This window comes from Phlebotomus papatasi, chromosome 3, assembly GCF_024763615.1.
Source record: "Phlebotomus papatasi isolate M1 chromosome 3, Ppap_2.1, whole genome shotgun sequence".
Lineage (NCBI taxonomy): Eukaryota > Metazoa > Arthropoda > Insecta > Diptera > Psychodidae > Phlebotomus > Phlebotomus papatasi.
Genome location: NC_077224.1, coordinates 6,479,635 through 6,496,424, shown reverse-complemented (window position 1 = coordinate 6,496,424; position 16,790 = coordinate 6,479,635). Strand labels below are relative to the sequence as shown.

The 16,790-nt window shown below is 34.3% G+C and overlaps 1 protein-coding gene across 2 annotated transcripts in view; it reads right to left on the bottom strand.

The window, feature by feature from the left end:
* The window catches only part of LOC129806582 (protein amalgam), a 189,050-nt gene that overhangs the window by 24,719 nt on the left and 147,541 nt on the right, over positions 1 to 16,790 (bottom strand). The window contains exons 5-10 of one of the 2 annotated variants that reach the window (XM_055855274.1): positions 13,778 to 13,911; positions 6,666 to 6,713; positions 1,730 to 1,867; positions 1,400 to 1,592; positions 1,181 to 1,255; positions 1,057 to 1,110 (exon numbers count right to left, since the gene is read on the bottom strand). In XM_055855274.1, coding sequence (XP_055711249.1) covers positions 1,057 to 1,110; positions 1,181 to 1,255; positions 1,400 to 1,592; positions 1,730 to 1,867; positions 6,666 to 6,713; positions 13,778 to 13,911 — 642 coding nt within the window. The remainder of the gene's footprint in view (positions 1 to 1,056; positions 1,111 to 1,180; positions 1,256 to 1,399; positions 1,593 to 1,729; positions 1,868 to 6,665; positions 6,714 to 13,777; positions 13,912 to 16,790) is intronic. The other variant, XM_055855275.1, reaches the window with a different exon arrangement.

Genomic DNA, 16,790 nt, shown 5'->3' with positions numbered 1-16,790 from the left:
GGCTTCAAATTTCAGGCAACTTGCCAGGGGTCAGTTTGGGGCAGTATGGGACGCTAAAGGGGATGTTTAGGACGCATTTTTCTTGCATAATTTGCATTATTGGAGCATGTTAATTTATTTTAAATACTAGATTAAAAATATTTCTAACAGAAATAAAAATGTTTAATATTTTATTTCATAAAATAAAAAAATCGCCTCGTTTCATACTACCCCTGTCCTATTCCTCCCCGGTCTCCCCTATCTAAATTTGACTTGTACAAGTTCGATATTTATTGATCAAATTGCATGTCTTTTGAAAAAAAAACGGAATAATACATTAAAGTGTGAAAAAGTGCCTGAATAATTGCTGGAATAATTCATAAATGTTTGGCAATTGAGTCTTTAAAAAATTTCAGTTGCCTGAAACTGCCCCACACTTCCCTGACGGAAAATTCTCATTAAGTAAAAGCCCAAGTAAACGGTACGAATGATTTCATTTTCAGTTATTTTTCTTTTTTTTGTATCAATTATTGTTAAGGCAATCGCTTTATGTTCTTGTCTGATGAACATACATAAAGAGAAAGCAGTAGTTCTATATAGGAGATATATACGATATATAGATTGAATTTATTTATGCAAACATATAAAATCGGGACTGCAAATGTGCATGATTACCATGACAATAATGACAGTAATTTATGAATAAAATCTCTCTTCATTCAATTGCACCACAGAGAGAGTATCGTGTATGGTTTGATAAAGTTGGACTATTTGACAAATATATGGAGTGCCATAGAGTTTGAACATTTCATTCTATTGTTCATTCCTCCTTCTCGGTGCTCTGTGAGATCAAGTATTATGAGGGGCAGGGGTACCTACTGGTGAGGTACACACTATGCAATTCCGGATTTTGGTTGAATTCCAACATGGTCATAGCATAATACTTGGGTCAGGAAACCGGAAGATAACCAAGTTAGGAGTCCACTTGAATCACTTGCGCTATTTGAATTTTAAATATGACTTTGCTCTAGGTCCCTATATTTGCAAATCCATTTGGCAAATTTTATATTTACTCACAGTGAACTTGCAGTTTCATCCTTTTGCTCACCGAAGGTGGTACACCATTTGATGCTTTTTGGAAGAAGATTTGATCGATAAATTCCAAACTTTTCAATTAATTGACAAACTCAATGACACTCACCTATACAGAGGTAGGCACCCATTTCAGATCTTGTTAGTTTGGACAGCCACAGAGTCTCACCCTCGACAGCTAGGGCTGCAACAACAAAAAAAAATGTGACATTTGAGAGGTGAAAAGATTGCATTAAGTGCTTATTAAATATTTGCATCTGTCGTCTGTGATGGTTAAAGGGGTGAATATAGCAGAAGGTGAGAGAATGAAAATGAAGATTTAGCTTACATTTTGTTTTCCCATGTGGTGCATTCCGGGCTATGATTTCTCGACCATCCTCTCGCCTCCAGACAATTTTGGGTTTTGGGTAGCCACGCGCTTTGCATACTAATTTTGCTGAGCCACCCTCTGGCACCATCATATCACCCGAAGTCTCCTCATATACGATATCCGGGGGTATGACCACTTCCAGAAATGCAGTCTGCAACACACAAAACATCAAAAGTCATTTGCATATCGATTTATTAAATTATCCCTGGTGACAGTCACAAGTATGTTCACATACCTAAACAACCCCATCTCAACCTACCAATATCCCAATCTATTTGCCCAACTTACCTGCATTTTCATTGGATCTGTATTGACCTGACACATGTACTGACCCCGATCTTCCATCTTTACATTACGGATCACAAGAGTCCATGTGTTAAAATCGTTGTGCGTCACACTAAGACGATCATTATTTGTGATTACATGCTGAAATTCAAGGTAGAGAAAACATAAATTCAGTAAATTTCCCAGATAGATTGGGTATCCCAGGTTATTTATTTGCACTGTTCAATTGGTTCAATCATTTTGGGAAAATGTTTATTATTATGCCCTCAATTTAATTTTATGCCCCTAATTTTAGGCAAAACTATTTCATCTATATTTTGTTAGTCAAATGGTTATAGATTCAATTCTACTGAATTAATTTAAATTTTATCAAAGAGAAAATGAACGGTCTCGACATATCTGACAACTCTGTCAAAACAATGGGGATAGTAAAGCCAGCACAAAAGGCTTTATTATAGCAAATATTTCCAAATAAAGTAACACAAGATTTTGAGAATTAATTAAATTTAGAGTATTAGGGGAATGTAGGCAGGCTTCGCACGTGTGAGCTTTCGAACGATGCGAATTTTCTCTTGAGGGGAATGTTGGCATGGTTCGCACAGAGTGAACCTTCAAAAAACGCAAATTTTCTCTGTGTTTGCAAAGAGCTAGTTCGTTATTTCTTAGCCATAAGATAGGTCATTATTAGGCTTATGAAACGAGATGAGAAATGGTAGGTCAGCCCTTTGCAAACAAAGAGAAAATTCGCATCGTTTGAAGGTTCACTCTGTGCGAACCATGTCTACATTCCCCTATTTCCAAAGAGTTGGTTCCGCATTTCTTAGCCATTAGCATTGAGGCCATTTCCACCGCCGCATTGGATTGAGATTAAATTGTCCCAAAATCGGTTTTTGGGACAATTCAGTAAGAATCTAATACGACAGTCTAAATGACCTCAATGAAATCGTTTATATTACTGCCTTAGATTAAGACTTAATTTTCCTAAATCCGGTTTTGGAACAGTTCAATCTCAATCTAATGCGGCGGTGTAAATAGCCTCATTGTCTTTAAATCTAAAGACAATGCTATAAAGCGATCGCAGCGCCATAAAGGATACAATAAAGAAAACTGTGTCTGGGACTATTTAGATCCAAAGACAATGCCATAAGTTAAGTATTTATGAACCTTATCTTAATTGTAAAAATAGGCAACCAAGCCCTTCTTTCCTAGGTGCCAGGATCACAAATAGAAAATTGACCGAAAATGAGTAATTTTGATGGCGCACATTTCATTTGATTTCTCATAGTTAAACTCATTTCTAAAAAAAATCACTTACACAGTGGATGGAGAGTATACTTGAGATGATATTTATGTAATAATTTTTGTATCGGAGTAAAATTATTTTCACGATGGCGGAAAATTCGCAAGTACTACACTGTGTGTGGTTTCAAACACTGAATGTGTGAGCGTTCGCACATCCATCAGACAACTCCCAGCTTGAAAATCATAACCTAACTAAAGCCTCATAAGCCACAGTGAGATTATTGTGGTCATTTCCTCTTCGACAGGCGTATAGTCTCCTTCCCATCTCCATGAGACGACGGTTATTGACAATGTGAACCGCGTGAACATTTTCATCATAGTCGATTTTTCGATATTCATTTGGAATAAAAAACAGTGTTCCAGAAAATGTGAAAGAAAAGTGTTTTAAAGACCTTCTTTTAGTGCAGTGATAGTTTTGGCGGGTTCACGGGGCTACAGTATAACAATCGGAAAATAATTTTTAATTCTAGATAAAATTTTTTTCGAGAAGAAAAGCAATGACGAACCCAAACCCCCATCGTGTGAACGCTGCCCCCGGGGGCAAGAATCGCACAAATCGTCATATTTTTTTCATTTTCCTGTCCAGGAAAAACGAACAATTCTGTGATAGTGAACTAGGCATGCATAGAAACCTAAAAGATCAGAGAACTTTTTAGTGTAGTGCAATTCACTGCCCATTTTACAGTTTAGTCAGAAAAAAGTCCTGAATATGAAGCACGAAAAAATGTGCGAAGGCTGCCTACATTCCCCTAGTTTTTTTTTAATTACAAAAGTGAGAAGAAGTAAGAGAAAAATTTATTAGAATTGGTACACATGAGGTATAGATTGTGATCATTTCTCTTATACCGCAAAAGCAATTTTAAAAATCCTGAACGTTTACCGGTTCTCAACCATCAATTTGTAAATCACTCGAAAGATCATTGATAATAACATTGATTGAAAATTACCTATCGGTTCATAACTGATTGAAACTAATTAAGTTTTGTCGGAAATTCCAAGACCTTTCCAACGAGCCCAAATATGATCCCATTCGCTTGAAAAATTCGATCTCTGGAGCTTTTTTTAACCTTTGAACTTGAAAAATCGTTATTATTATCAAATGGTCAATTGTATGCTCGGGTAATCTCTAAAACATATCCAAAAATTAAAAAAAATATCGCACAACGCGCCCAAAAAATATGGTTTTTGGAGGGATTTTATATACTGCTCCCTACGTTAAGTTCGAGCAGTAAAAAATGGGAATGAGTTACCCCTAGCCTCAAATAGACTCACGGAGGTGTCACATATAAAATTAATACTAAGAGTAAGAAAAGACGGAAAGAGAGGTATATAGAATGCAAAATTTCAAATGGAAAATCACGTGTGTTAGAAAGAGTACACTCTAGTGGAGTAATACAATGAGTAAGATGTTACTGTTCGTATTAATTGCTTTCTGAATCGTATTACAGGCAACTCGAGCAATTTTCCATGCGTGCCAACTGTGATTCGGTCACTTTTCGAGCGAAACATGAGAGAGAGGCGTGATAAAACTCTTTCTGCCTTTTTGGCATTCTCGCAGTTTGAGAAAATATTAATCTTATATGTGACTTGGTCATCAGGCAGATCCTCGAGAATACTAAGTTCATAAAATTCAGCGATAAAAGATCAGCAGAAATTATCGTAGTCTATGTAGTCTTAGGTCCTTGTCACACTTAGAACTTAAGGCAAGAGACGGGTTAGTGGAAATTGATAGAAATGTGGTTTAATCATTATTTCGAGTACAATTACTCTAAGCCGTCTCTCGGCTAATCCTCAAGTCTGTCAAGGCCCTTACGATCTTATATTAGTTCATCTTAGATTATTTGCATAAACTTCCTTTTTTGATCCTTCACCGTCAAATGTAATAGGCTAAATTCTCGAAGATTAGTTATGAGGCTTTATACGTAAAAGAATCATCACGGTCAACAAGTTCGACCTAAGAAATAAAATAAAATTGCATAGGGGAAAATGCCCATGCCTCGTTAGATCCCAAGCTTCATAATGACTGAGTAAATGTAATTCCTCGCACGCATATTAAAAAAATAAGGGGAAGTGCTCAGATTTAAAATATATTGCGGAGTCTCATGTATTCAGAAACATAGGAAAAATTAAGTCATTACGAATGGGCTAAGGGCAGTTTCCCCTAGTTGGATTTGGAATTAAAATCCACGATCAAATATACTCCAACCGGATACGAAACCGGTCTTCTTGGTTTTTTTTAAAATTTTTTTTTATTAATTAATTAATTAATTTATTTATTTTTAACACTCGAGCCCAATTAAAAGGTCGATTTTTCGATTAAAAGGTCATGCTGACTACACCGAGCTTCCCTTTTTTCAAGATTTTTCGTATTTTATATAAACCGGTTCTTAATAGATTTAAACTGATTTGTAGGTTGCCTTAAAATTTCCCAAATTTGCTTAGTTAAGGAATCGATTATCTTGACGTATTTGACTTTGACCTTGACAAACCGTTAGAAAGAGTGAGTCAAGGTCATTGTCGTATAAAGTTAAAAGGTTATTCTAGATAACCAAAAGTCTTTTGAAGAGATGCTTTGGAAACGTGACGGGAATGTGAATAATGCGAAGGGTGATTTTATAGAGCGGAGGACAGTAAGCCGATATCTCTAATCGTCAGGGTTCTTAGTTCTAGTAAAAACTAGAGAAATTCAAAAATTCAGAATAAGGCAGGGGGAAGTGGGGCACTTTTGAAAGTGAGTCACCTTTGAAATTGGGATTTTTCACCTATTTTTAAATAAAATTGAGCCTTATCGTGATATGATCCAGCTGCATAAATGAGAAGTTAAATTACATTATGATATCGCTTAGTTTCACTTATGGCCGTTATACACTAGAGACAAATATGTCCTTATTTCAGAGTTTTTCCTACACAGGCGTAAGAAATTTAGCTTACTTAATATGGACATAAATTTCTCTGGTGTGTAGAGGGCATTAAACATAGGAGAAAAATTCAAATTTCAAAGGTGCCCCACTTTCAAAGGTACCTCACTTCCCCCTACGGAAAAAAGCGAAGTATTGTAAATTTAATAAGTTTAAATATTGAAGTCTTACGAAATTCGGTTAGGATGCGTCTGCTGTCGTTGTACCATAACTGATATCCCTTGAAAAACAGAAGAAAGACCGAATCATAAATCGCTTACAGTCAAGTGTGCTAATCCGGGCGCTTCGCTATATGGATCGTTTATGACTAATCCACTTAAAATAATATTTTTATTTTTATTTCCGTAATATAGTCACTACAGTAACGTAATATAACTATTCAACTTTGAAAAAAGCAAAAATAATATTGTTATCCATTAAATAAGTGAGTTTAATCGACTTATTTCAATCTTGTGCCAGCTGGGTTCTTCACTTAAAAAATTTCTAGCAGTGATATTTTCGCTAAATCAAAATCCATTCAGTAAAATTGAAACTATGTTCATTTTAGTACTAAAAAGTAAAAGCGTTTTAGTTTATAAATAACATAGGTGTAAAATGAAATCCTTGATAAAATAATCAGCATTTTCATAATTTATTGGACCAATTAGAAAAAATAACATGAGGATCCCAACATAAACCAGTTAAAAATTGTTGCATAGTGTTATTTATCAAATATTTACCTCATGAATTGCTAATATGGCTTTTGCATCGGCTTTAATCCATGCGACCTGTTTTTGAATATTTTGGAACTCATTAGTTTTTACCATGTCACATGTGCTTACGCACCTAATTTTTTATCTATTGATTGCATTTGGTGCATTGAAAAAACCAACTTAATATTTGCTTTTAATTAAATCACGCACCAAAACAGCGCAATAGCCATTTCGGTGGTACAATTTCGTACAATATCACATTAATTAGTATCAGCTTTTACTTCATATTATTATATTATATTTATATTATGTATATATAGATTTTGGTGCAAACATTAATTAGCACGCGGTGCAATTCATGCAATGCGCTTGTATTTAAATTTCTTAGCTACTGAAGGGTGCAGTGCGATTAGGTATGGTTTTTTTTCTCTCAAATCCAAAAAATAACTCAACATTGTGCAAAATTTGAAAAGAGTCTCTCTCTCAAAGTCCTCCAATCAAGAGGTCATTGTCCACGACTCCGGGAGATATTGTTCCGGAAGTGCCTTAGCTGTAATGGGAAAATTGTTGAGAGTGTATCTAGTGCTATTAGTTGTTCGGACGGCAGTTGTTGCAAGTAATTTAGGGTTAATTGTCGGTTTAGAAAGATTCAGTTAATTTATTGCCAAGAGGGTGGACATATAAATTTATTGATCACATTTATCTCGGACTTTCTCACTGCAAAGTTATCCACAAGTTCCTCTCAATTTACTTCCCTTTTCCGAAATCTCATCACAAGACAATAATTTGCAATTTGGTATCTCTATTGGGCCGTCACTATGGATTTATTGTCTTGAAGCTAATCTATCTTTTTTATTTTTTACTTAAAATTGCTCAAAAATTATACTTAATACCTTACAATATCCTTTAAAAATAACAATTTCGAGCATTCGAAGTTTTCGATGTTATATCGGTATCTAACTGATATACCGATTATTCCAATCGGTTCAGAAAAATACTTTTTAGAAGGAAATTTTATTTTAAGAAAAGGCGGCAAAGTGTATTATGCCCTTATGCCCTAGACCCCCTAGATACACTTGCACTTAAGCCACCAACGGCTCAGTTAGTAGGAAACTGATGGGAATTTAGTCAAACCATTATATTGATCATAATTACGTTAAGCTGTCTCTCGGCTTAAGTCGTAAGTGTGGTCTAGGGCATAACGCTTTGCAAAATGCTAAAACTCGTTACTTAGATGCTATATCTCAAAAGAACTTTCACATAATTTAGAGGAGACTGACTGGGGTAAAAAGTCACAAATCGAAAATTTCAAAATTCAATATTTTCCAAATAAGATAGCGGCTTTTAATTTTTTTCACAGATAGCCTCCATAGACCTTCTTCAATGTCGTAAGTTTCCTAGAACTCAAACAAGGAATTTAGAAAATAAAAAATATCGAAATTTTTAGTTCTATTTTTGAAATATTTTCCTTGCAGAAGATATTAATTACTCCCTCCGTTCCGAAATAAGTCGTACGTTTGGGAAAAAACTAGTGACTAAGGAATGGTTTCGGAAAATGTTTTTGATATTTGCAAATATCTTATGTATGAACTATTTTCCATGTTCAGGGATAATATGGAGATCCTACCACGATGGTAAGTTGAGGAATCCATATGTTGAAGTTGTCCATTTTTCGCGATTTTTTTTTCAAAGAGCTCCGGTAGATAGTTAATTACTAAAAAACGAATTGTGATTCATATTATAGACTAGAATTTGTTCTAAATTTTTAGTATACTCAAGTAGAACACAGCAGTTATTACCGATATGAAATTTTTTATTGCTCTAATTTTGCAGAATGAGCAATAAAAAGAACATATTTTTTTGCGTTTGAATGTCTGGATGCTAAATGGTTAGAGATAGGGACTTGGGATCTTCGGCGAACCCCCCATAAGTTGACCCTGGGACCATTAACATGTTCCTCATTTTCCCCCCACCAAAACCATGTTTTTCCGGAATTGGTCGTAAACATGTCGTGAGATTTTTTTCATGAAAAGAGGTGGGGTGGGGGAAAGGTAGGGGCATATTAGTGGTCCCAGGGTCCACTTATGGGGGGTCCCCCGAAGATCCCAAGTCTCTATCTCTTACTATTTTGCACTTAATTTAAATTGAAAATAAAACACATAAAATAAGACATTTTTAAGACATTCGTTCCTCAACTTACCGTGAAGACTGGACCCTAATTTTAGTTCTGAACATTAACAATAGCACCTTGCAAGAGATAATTGTGGTACACAAAACATTTACCAGCAAACTTCCCCTTAATCCCATTTGTTTCTCAAACGTATGACTTATTTCGGAACAAGATTTTTTTCCCAAATGTACGACTTATTTCGGAACGGAGGGAGTATTGCCTTTATTTTTCAAAATTGATGCACAGGAGATTATCTCCTAAATGATTTGGATTCTTTGAATACGAAGCCGTTATTTATTTTAGAGTTCTACAAAGATTCTTTTCTCTAGAAATCTTTTTATTCAAAAGCGACCACTTGGGGTAAAAAGTAACAAAAGGTATCGAGCAAAAAGTAAGAAAAACCGAAGCAATTTCTGATGACTTATGGCGAAAAGAAACGTCAATATCATGTGTTACTGCTTTTTTTCTAAAACAGCTTAAAAAGCACTTTTCTCGTTAACCTGTTCCTTACTATGGTATTATACATCATACGCAAATTGAGTGATTTTAGATGATTTATTCCTGGGCAATTGTTATCCTAATTGCTGTCGGGAATGTATTTTTAGTTACTTTTGACCTTCAATTACTTGAGAAAAATAGTTGAACAGAGATGAAAATATATTTTGTTGATATTTTCTTGTTCGCGGAAAGTCATGCAAAAGTTTTGCTCAAAATAGCGGACAGGAAATTTGAACTCTCGTCCAATTTCTTAAAATTGGTCATCATCCTCTCTCCTGATTTGAATTCTGTTTGCCAATGTGTTTTCTTGGATAGTTACTCTATTTGAATTAATAAAGTTTGTAATGAATTAATGCAGAGAAATTTAAGACGTGTGTTTGACAGCGGCACCCGGCACCCCATTATAGATAATTTTTTTTCTTTTCAAAAAAATCATCTATTAATCTGTAAGAAACTATAATTCCAAAATATGAACATTCTATCTCAGGTATTTCTAGTACATTGAGCGAATGGATTAAGATAGAGAAAACGGTGTTTTACAGAGGTGTAGAGGAATAAATTTCCTATGAAAATATTTCATCTAAGTATTTTCTTAATTTACGGAAGTCCGTAATAAACGGGTCCTGATACTATTTGCCCCAGAGGCCCCAGCATTTTTGAGAATGGTCACAAAATTACTTTTAAGAAAACGGCTTTGTAAATGTATTTCCTTACAAAAAAGAAGAAAATGACTTTCCCAAAATTGTAGAATGGTAAATTTCCTATAAAACTGCGCTAATTAGAAATTTCTGGGGCGTTCGGGTAGCCTATAAAAAAATCCAATATTCGTTTTGTGACTTTTTGCCCCACTCTCCCCTACCGTTTACTGCTTCATAACTTTTATAATTTATTTATAGCACTTTTTTTAATTTTTGCTGAGTGCTCATTTGTTGACAAAAAACGATTTCTCCAAATAATGCGTAGCAGTACATAATTCCTGGCCTTTTCATTTTTTTTCAAAAACTTCAAAAAATTATTAGTTTTATGACAATTGCACAATATTAATACTATGATCATGAAAAAAATTCCATCTCTTGATTATTGTATAAAATTTGAAAATAATTTGGAAATAGGAAGTGAGCGAAAATTGGATACATAAAAGCATTAAAAAAAGGATATTATTGAACCTGACCGATATTGTTTGTATAATAACTATTACGTTTTTTTTATATTCAATGCGATAAATGTTTTGTTATAACTCCACAAATTGAGTGTTGCAGTGGAATTTGAGTAAATACATAAATTATCACGTAAAGCAATTAATTTATCGCTTTGTGTGGACCAAATTGATTTACACTGTTGCATACAATTCTTCCTGTTTATATTTAAAAAAAAAATTGCCAATGAGTGGAAAATCTCTGCAAAACATTTTTAACAATTACTCTATTTAATCATGAATTTCATAGTGTTTAAACAAAACAATATCCACCCTGATGCATGTTTTTTTTTTAAAGCATGCCTCTATGTATTTTATGAAATTTGCCGAACATTAGTGAACACATCCACTAAAAAAATGAGCAATTTTCCATTGCATTGGCTATATATGGCACTTGTTAAGGGGTTAAGTGGGACATGATGACTAAAAAAAGCATGTTTTCTCTAATTCTTTTTTTTTAATAAAACAAAAAATTATGTAAACCCGCTTTTATCAAAAATACAACATTAAAATATTATATTTTCTGATTTTTCCATTTAAGATTTTGCGGTAGACGAGATTACTCAGAAATAGCAAAATGAGCTTACTCGAGAACAAAAATCATCTGCATGTAAGTCAAGAATCTAAATATTTTCTATTAACAATTGAGTAAAGCTCGTGCAGAAGTGAAGGCCTTTGAAAAATAAAAATAACAGCAAATATTGATTTTTAGGAAAATTTTATAAAAAAATCGATCATCGACGTAGTTCACAGGACGTATAATTAGTTGTAAAGTAAGATATGATCAAGGAAAAAACAAAATCCTTCGTTAAAGAAGGAAGCCTGAGGTGACATGATAACTTATTTTCGATAGTATCGACTGAAAAATTTATTGATAGCTGTACTTTTTGTAGCTAATACAAATATTAGTCAAATTGTAATATGAATGTCCACTGAGAAAAAAAGAGGATGCGATTAATTTTTTTTCTCATAACTTTAACACTTTTTGGTGTAAAAATATATCATAATTTCTTAATGTTAATTTTACACATTTTTAAGGGTAAAATTAACATGAAAAAGGGTAATTTTAACCTCTAATACACCTGAAAAGGGTAATATTCAAACCGATTTTGGATGAATACTGCAGAGTAAAATAACCATTTCCGGAATGTTCTTTTAACTTTTTCGGATTTTTCTCAGTATCACAATAAATGGGTTAAATTTGTAATAATGCGTTAAAAAGTCATCATTCACTAAATCTATGAGATACAGATTTATCGATATTATCGAATTCTAAGAAACTTGCGACTTTGAAGAAGGTCTATGGAGGCCATCTATGAAAAAAAAATTTAAGCCGCTATCTCTTTTATCTTGGAAGTTATTGAAGTGGTAGAGCACTCGCTCTATGATGCAAGTGTCCCGGGTTCGAATCTCCTTGAGGTTACCAGGAATTTTTCTGGCGTTAAAGGTGTTCGAATCACGTCCAGTGAGCTTCACTGTACTTGATTTCATGGGCATGGGACTGACAACCTCATCCCGTACAAGAAAAAATAATAATGCATGTCTAGAAATCCCCTTGTGGGAAGGCCTAGTTCCTTCATGGAATGTTGTGCCACCAGTATTATTATTATTATATTATGTTTTCTGAAAGTGTGCAAAATTTTATAGAAATTAGTGCATTACTTTCGAGAAATCCTGTCCACCTATTTCAAAATTTCAATTTTCAGGAAAAGTAATTACAGCTGACGCTTCCCATTACGACTAATTCCGAATTGTTTAATGTCCAAAGCACAGTAACTTTTGTTTGTACATATGTTTTTCATCTGCTAATGAGAGTGAGCGAGATGACTAGAGCTAGATCTCACTTACTCTCATTGAAATGTCAAAAACATGTTTACTAAACAAAATATATTGTGCGCTATGCTTTTTAGTAAAAATGTTTTCGATATTTCAATGAGAGTGAGTGAGATCTAAATCTAGTCGTCTCGCTCACTCTCGCTTGCAATTTTAAAAACATGTTTACAAACAAAAGTTTATCGTGCGCTGAGCATAATGCCCAACACTGAGAGAAATCCGAAAAAGTTAAAATAACATTCCGTAAATGTTAATTTTACCCTGCATTATTGATCCGAAATCGGTGTAAATATTATGCTTTTTAGGTGTATTAGGGGTTAAAGTTACCCTTTTTCATGTTAATTTTATCTCTTAAAAAGGTGTAAAATTAATATTAAAAAATGTTGACATATTTTTACACCTAAAAAGTGTTAAAATTATGAGGAAAAAAGTTAATCGCACTCTCTTTTTTCTCAGTGAATGCACAATAAATTTTTATTTAGTAATTTTTGACATTTCAAAGACAGTAAGTGAGATCTATAGATCTAGTCATTTCGCTCATTTCCATGGGAAATTTTGAAAACATGTTTACAAACAAAGGTCATTATGCGCTGGTCATAATGCCCAACGCACATTAACTTTTGTTTAGTAAACATGTTTTTGAGATTTCAATGAGAGTGAGTGAGATCTAGATCTAGTCATCTCGCTCACTCTCATAGAAAATTTTGAACACATGTTTATAAACAAAAGTTATTGTGCGCTGGACATAATTCTCAACGCACAATAACTTTTATTTTGTAAACATGTTTTTGACATTTCAATGAGAGTGAGTGAGATGTAGATCCAGTCATCTCGCTCGCTCACATAAGAAACTTTCAAAACATATTTAGAAACAAAAGTTATTGTGCGCTGGGCATAATACTTTGAAAAAATATTTGTGACACATTTTATTTTGCAAAAAACATGTTTTTTTTTGGTAATCTTTTAATTGCTAGACTTACGTAACGATTTAACGCATTTGAAACAAATATGCGACTGTTTTAAATCAAAATTTATATTTGTATGACCAATTTGACATTAAACTTATGCAAATATCCTAATCCGCCGATGGATAAAATTGCCATAAGAGAGACTCTTTCCAATTTGCGGATACAGGTGCTAAAGAGGAAAGGGTTTTTTTTTAATATTAAAGGTTTTGAATTAAGATTGGTGCTCTTTGTGCTCTGTGCTGACTACCGTGAGATTTTGTGCTCTATTTGGCTCAATTGGAGGAAAAGTGAATGGAAAATTTTACTTTGTAGGCTTTCAATTTATCACTAATAGTGAAAATACTTGTCGATAAAATTTACTGTGAGGTGCGAAGGTGCATCATTTTGGTGCTCTGGTGAGTGGTGTTCATCATACAGCATCCATCAGCATCAACCACAACTCATGGAACGTATTTAATGAAAAACCGATACATACCCTCGCTTGTGTTGGGTCCCCACTCACCCTATAACCACCTAAATTGTTGACAACACATGTGAATGTCGCATCTCGACCCGCTGCTACTGTCACGTTTTCCAATGGGAACACAAAGTCCGGCTCAAATGCTCTGGCTGTGTGAAAAATGAAAAATTATTGATTTAATTAAACACCCCATGTAACTCCAACCCCCTTTGGCCTTATGTCACCCCGTTCCTCAGCTATAAACACACATTTTGATTCGATTGCATATTGTGCAATATATTGGCGATTGAGGTCACTGTTGAGCTTTTTATGCCCTATAATGTTTCTGTCATTAGGCAGTGCAGTAATTATGTTTTCAATTTCATATTCACAACATTTGCACTTTAGCACGATTGCTTCCAAAGTCATGGGCATTATTTAGAACTTGACAAAAATCATTGCTTAGCAAATGAATGGTAATAGGATCGAAATATTTCAGGTGAAGTTCAATGATGAGTCTTGTCGTTCGAACCTCTTCGAACCTACAATGTGTACAGAGTAAAACTGACATTTGATAGCTATAGAAATAAAACGGAAATTATAAAATGTAAATGTTGAAAAATACTAAAATAACCTTGGAAAAGAGGAAATAAGGAAGTTATAAACCATTTCTCTATTTTCGATTTGCGAAGAAATTTATGATCATATTCTAGTTTTTTTTCTAATCAATATAGAGCTATTAATATTAGGTGAGATTCTTAACAATCTCACCTACTATTTTGAATTTATATTTATATTTTGAATTGTTATACAATTTTTTCTCCTATTTCTAAATGAAGCTGGTCCTTACAATTATTTTATTTAGATCCACAATTATTTTGTCTATCAAAATTACATAATGTTAAAACCCAGTTTCCATTAGAAATTTGCGAAAAAATCATTCAAAAATGTAGCCTTACAGCTAAAAGTAGCCCTACCTCCCCCTACACTGAGAGAAATCCGAAAAAGTTAAAATAACATTCCAGAAATGTTAATTTTACCCTGCAGTATTGATCCAAAATCGGTGTAAATATTACACTTTTTAGGTGTATTAGGGGTTAAAGGTATCCTTTTTCATGTTGATTTTACCCTCAAAAAGTGCAAAATTAACATTAAAAAATGTTGATATATTTTTACATCTAAAAAGTGTTAAAGTTCTGAGGAAAAAATGTTAATCGCACCCTATTTTTTCTCAGTGTAGAGACTGACGAATCTGCTAATTTATTGAAGAAAAATGTTGAAAATTAGGATGGATGTTTTTACATTAAGGAAGGGTAGGACAGTTTAAGGAACAGGTTGTTTAATTTTTCATTTATCTACTTTCAATGGCTTGTTTTCATCAGAGTCGTGAGGATCTCAGTGGCGCAATAGGCAAGACTGTTGGCTCTTGGGAGGTGAGATCTCTGACTCGATTCAAACAGCTGCGAATTCGAGTCCCGCCCGGTGCAAGTAACTGAATGCCTAGAAAAAATTTGAGATATCGGATATAGGGGGGTTCTTCTTATCCTTACAAGAGCACCCTCGGGAAAATCAGAGTGGATCTCCAGCAGTATAAGTCCTGGCTTTTGAAAACTCTTAAACTGGCGTGTGAAGCAATTAGTGTTAGTTGAAATTGTATATGCGATGCTCACAAGAATTATAACCCTGAAGCGAAAATTATTTTTTTAGTTGAAAAACGCATGCGAAATCAATCGCAAGATACGAAGAAGCAATTCCTCGACCTTTTCTTACCGAACTGGAACTTTCTCTCTTTCTTTTGAGGACCGATGGGTTATCCATCAAGAAGAAAATAATTCTCCCTGATGGATGACCTACACGTTTTCATAGGGTTAACCACTATTGTTTGTGTTTACAAACAATTGCGTTCTTCAGACAATCTCATTTTCATTGTTTTTCTATTTTTCTATTCTTCTAAGGATTATAAGTTAAATGTTCAATGATAGGATTTTGATTCTCGTAATCATTACGTTAAATCGAGTAATGCCCTAGATAGACTTATGACTTAGGCCGAGAGACGGCTTAGTGGAAAATGATAGAAAAGTAGTTTAACCATTATTGCGAATTTAATTGCGCTAAGCCGTCTCTCAGATAATCCGCAGGCCTGTCGAGGCCCTAACGCTGCAACGCTAATGTCCTAGACACACTTACGTCTTAAGCCGAGAGACGAATTAGTGGAAAATTATGGAAATATAGTTTAATCATTATTTCGAATATGTTACGCTAAGCCGTCTCTCGGCTAATCCTCAGGTATGTCAAGGCCCTAAGGCCGCTAGACAGGAGTCGTTGGGAAACTTTGAAAAATTTGAACTATCTGTGTCTGTCTGTCTATCTATCTGTGTCTGTCTATCACAGATAATTGGGTTTTCTCAAATCTTCCAGAAAGAAATTGCTTTGGGAATTACTTCATCGATTTGTTTTAGTTCTTTTTGAGTATTTTCCGAAGAATAATTTAAATAATAGGGAACCGGTGAGCGTCGGGGGATGGAGTAGCTTAGAGAAAGACGATTTTTCCCAAAGCTTTCGACTCGGATTCCAGGCCTTCCTTAGTGGCTGTTGGGGTGTCAAAGAGCACTTTGTAGCACTTTAGTAAATTAGAATACAAAATAAAAAGTACTTTTTCCGATCTCAGCCACTAAGAAAGGCTTGGAGTCCGAGTCGAAAGGTTCTGGAAAAAAATCGTCTATTTCGAAGCTACCCCATCCCCCAATGCTCACCTTCTCCGGGCTTCCGGGATTTGTTGTTTGGGTAAACTGCTTTTCAAAGGTGTGTTCATTCGGTTCATTCCTATCCTAACCTATAATCATGAGATTTGGGTACTGATCAAAGAGAATACGATTGTCAGATGATGAGTTTCCTTTATTCCTTCGAACAGTTTAAGATATCGCCGGTAGCCTTATACGGGCTTTAGACCTAAGGCTTAGCCATATGGCTTTACTACTCCAATTTCTTATCAATCACAGTTTTTTGAAAAGCTTAATTCAGGATTGATTCATTAAAGATAAATTACATT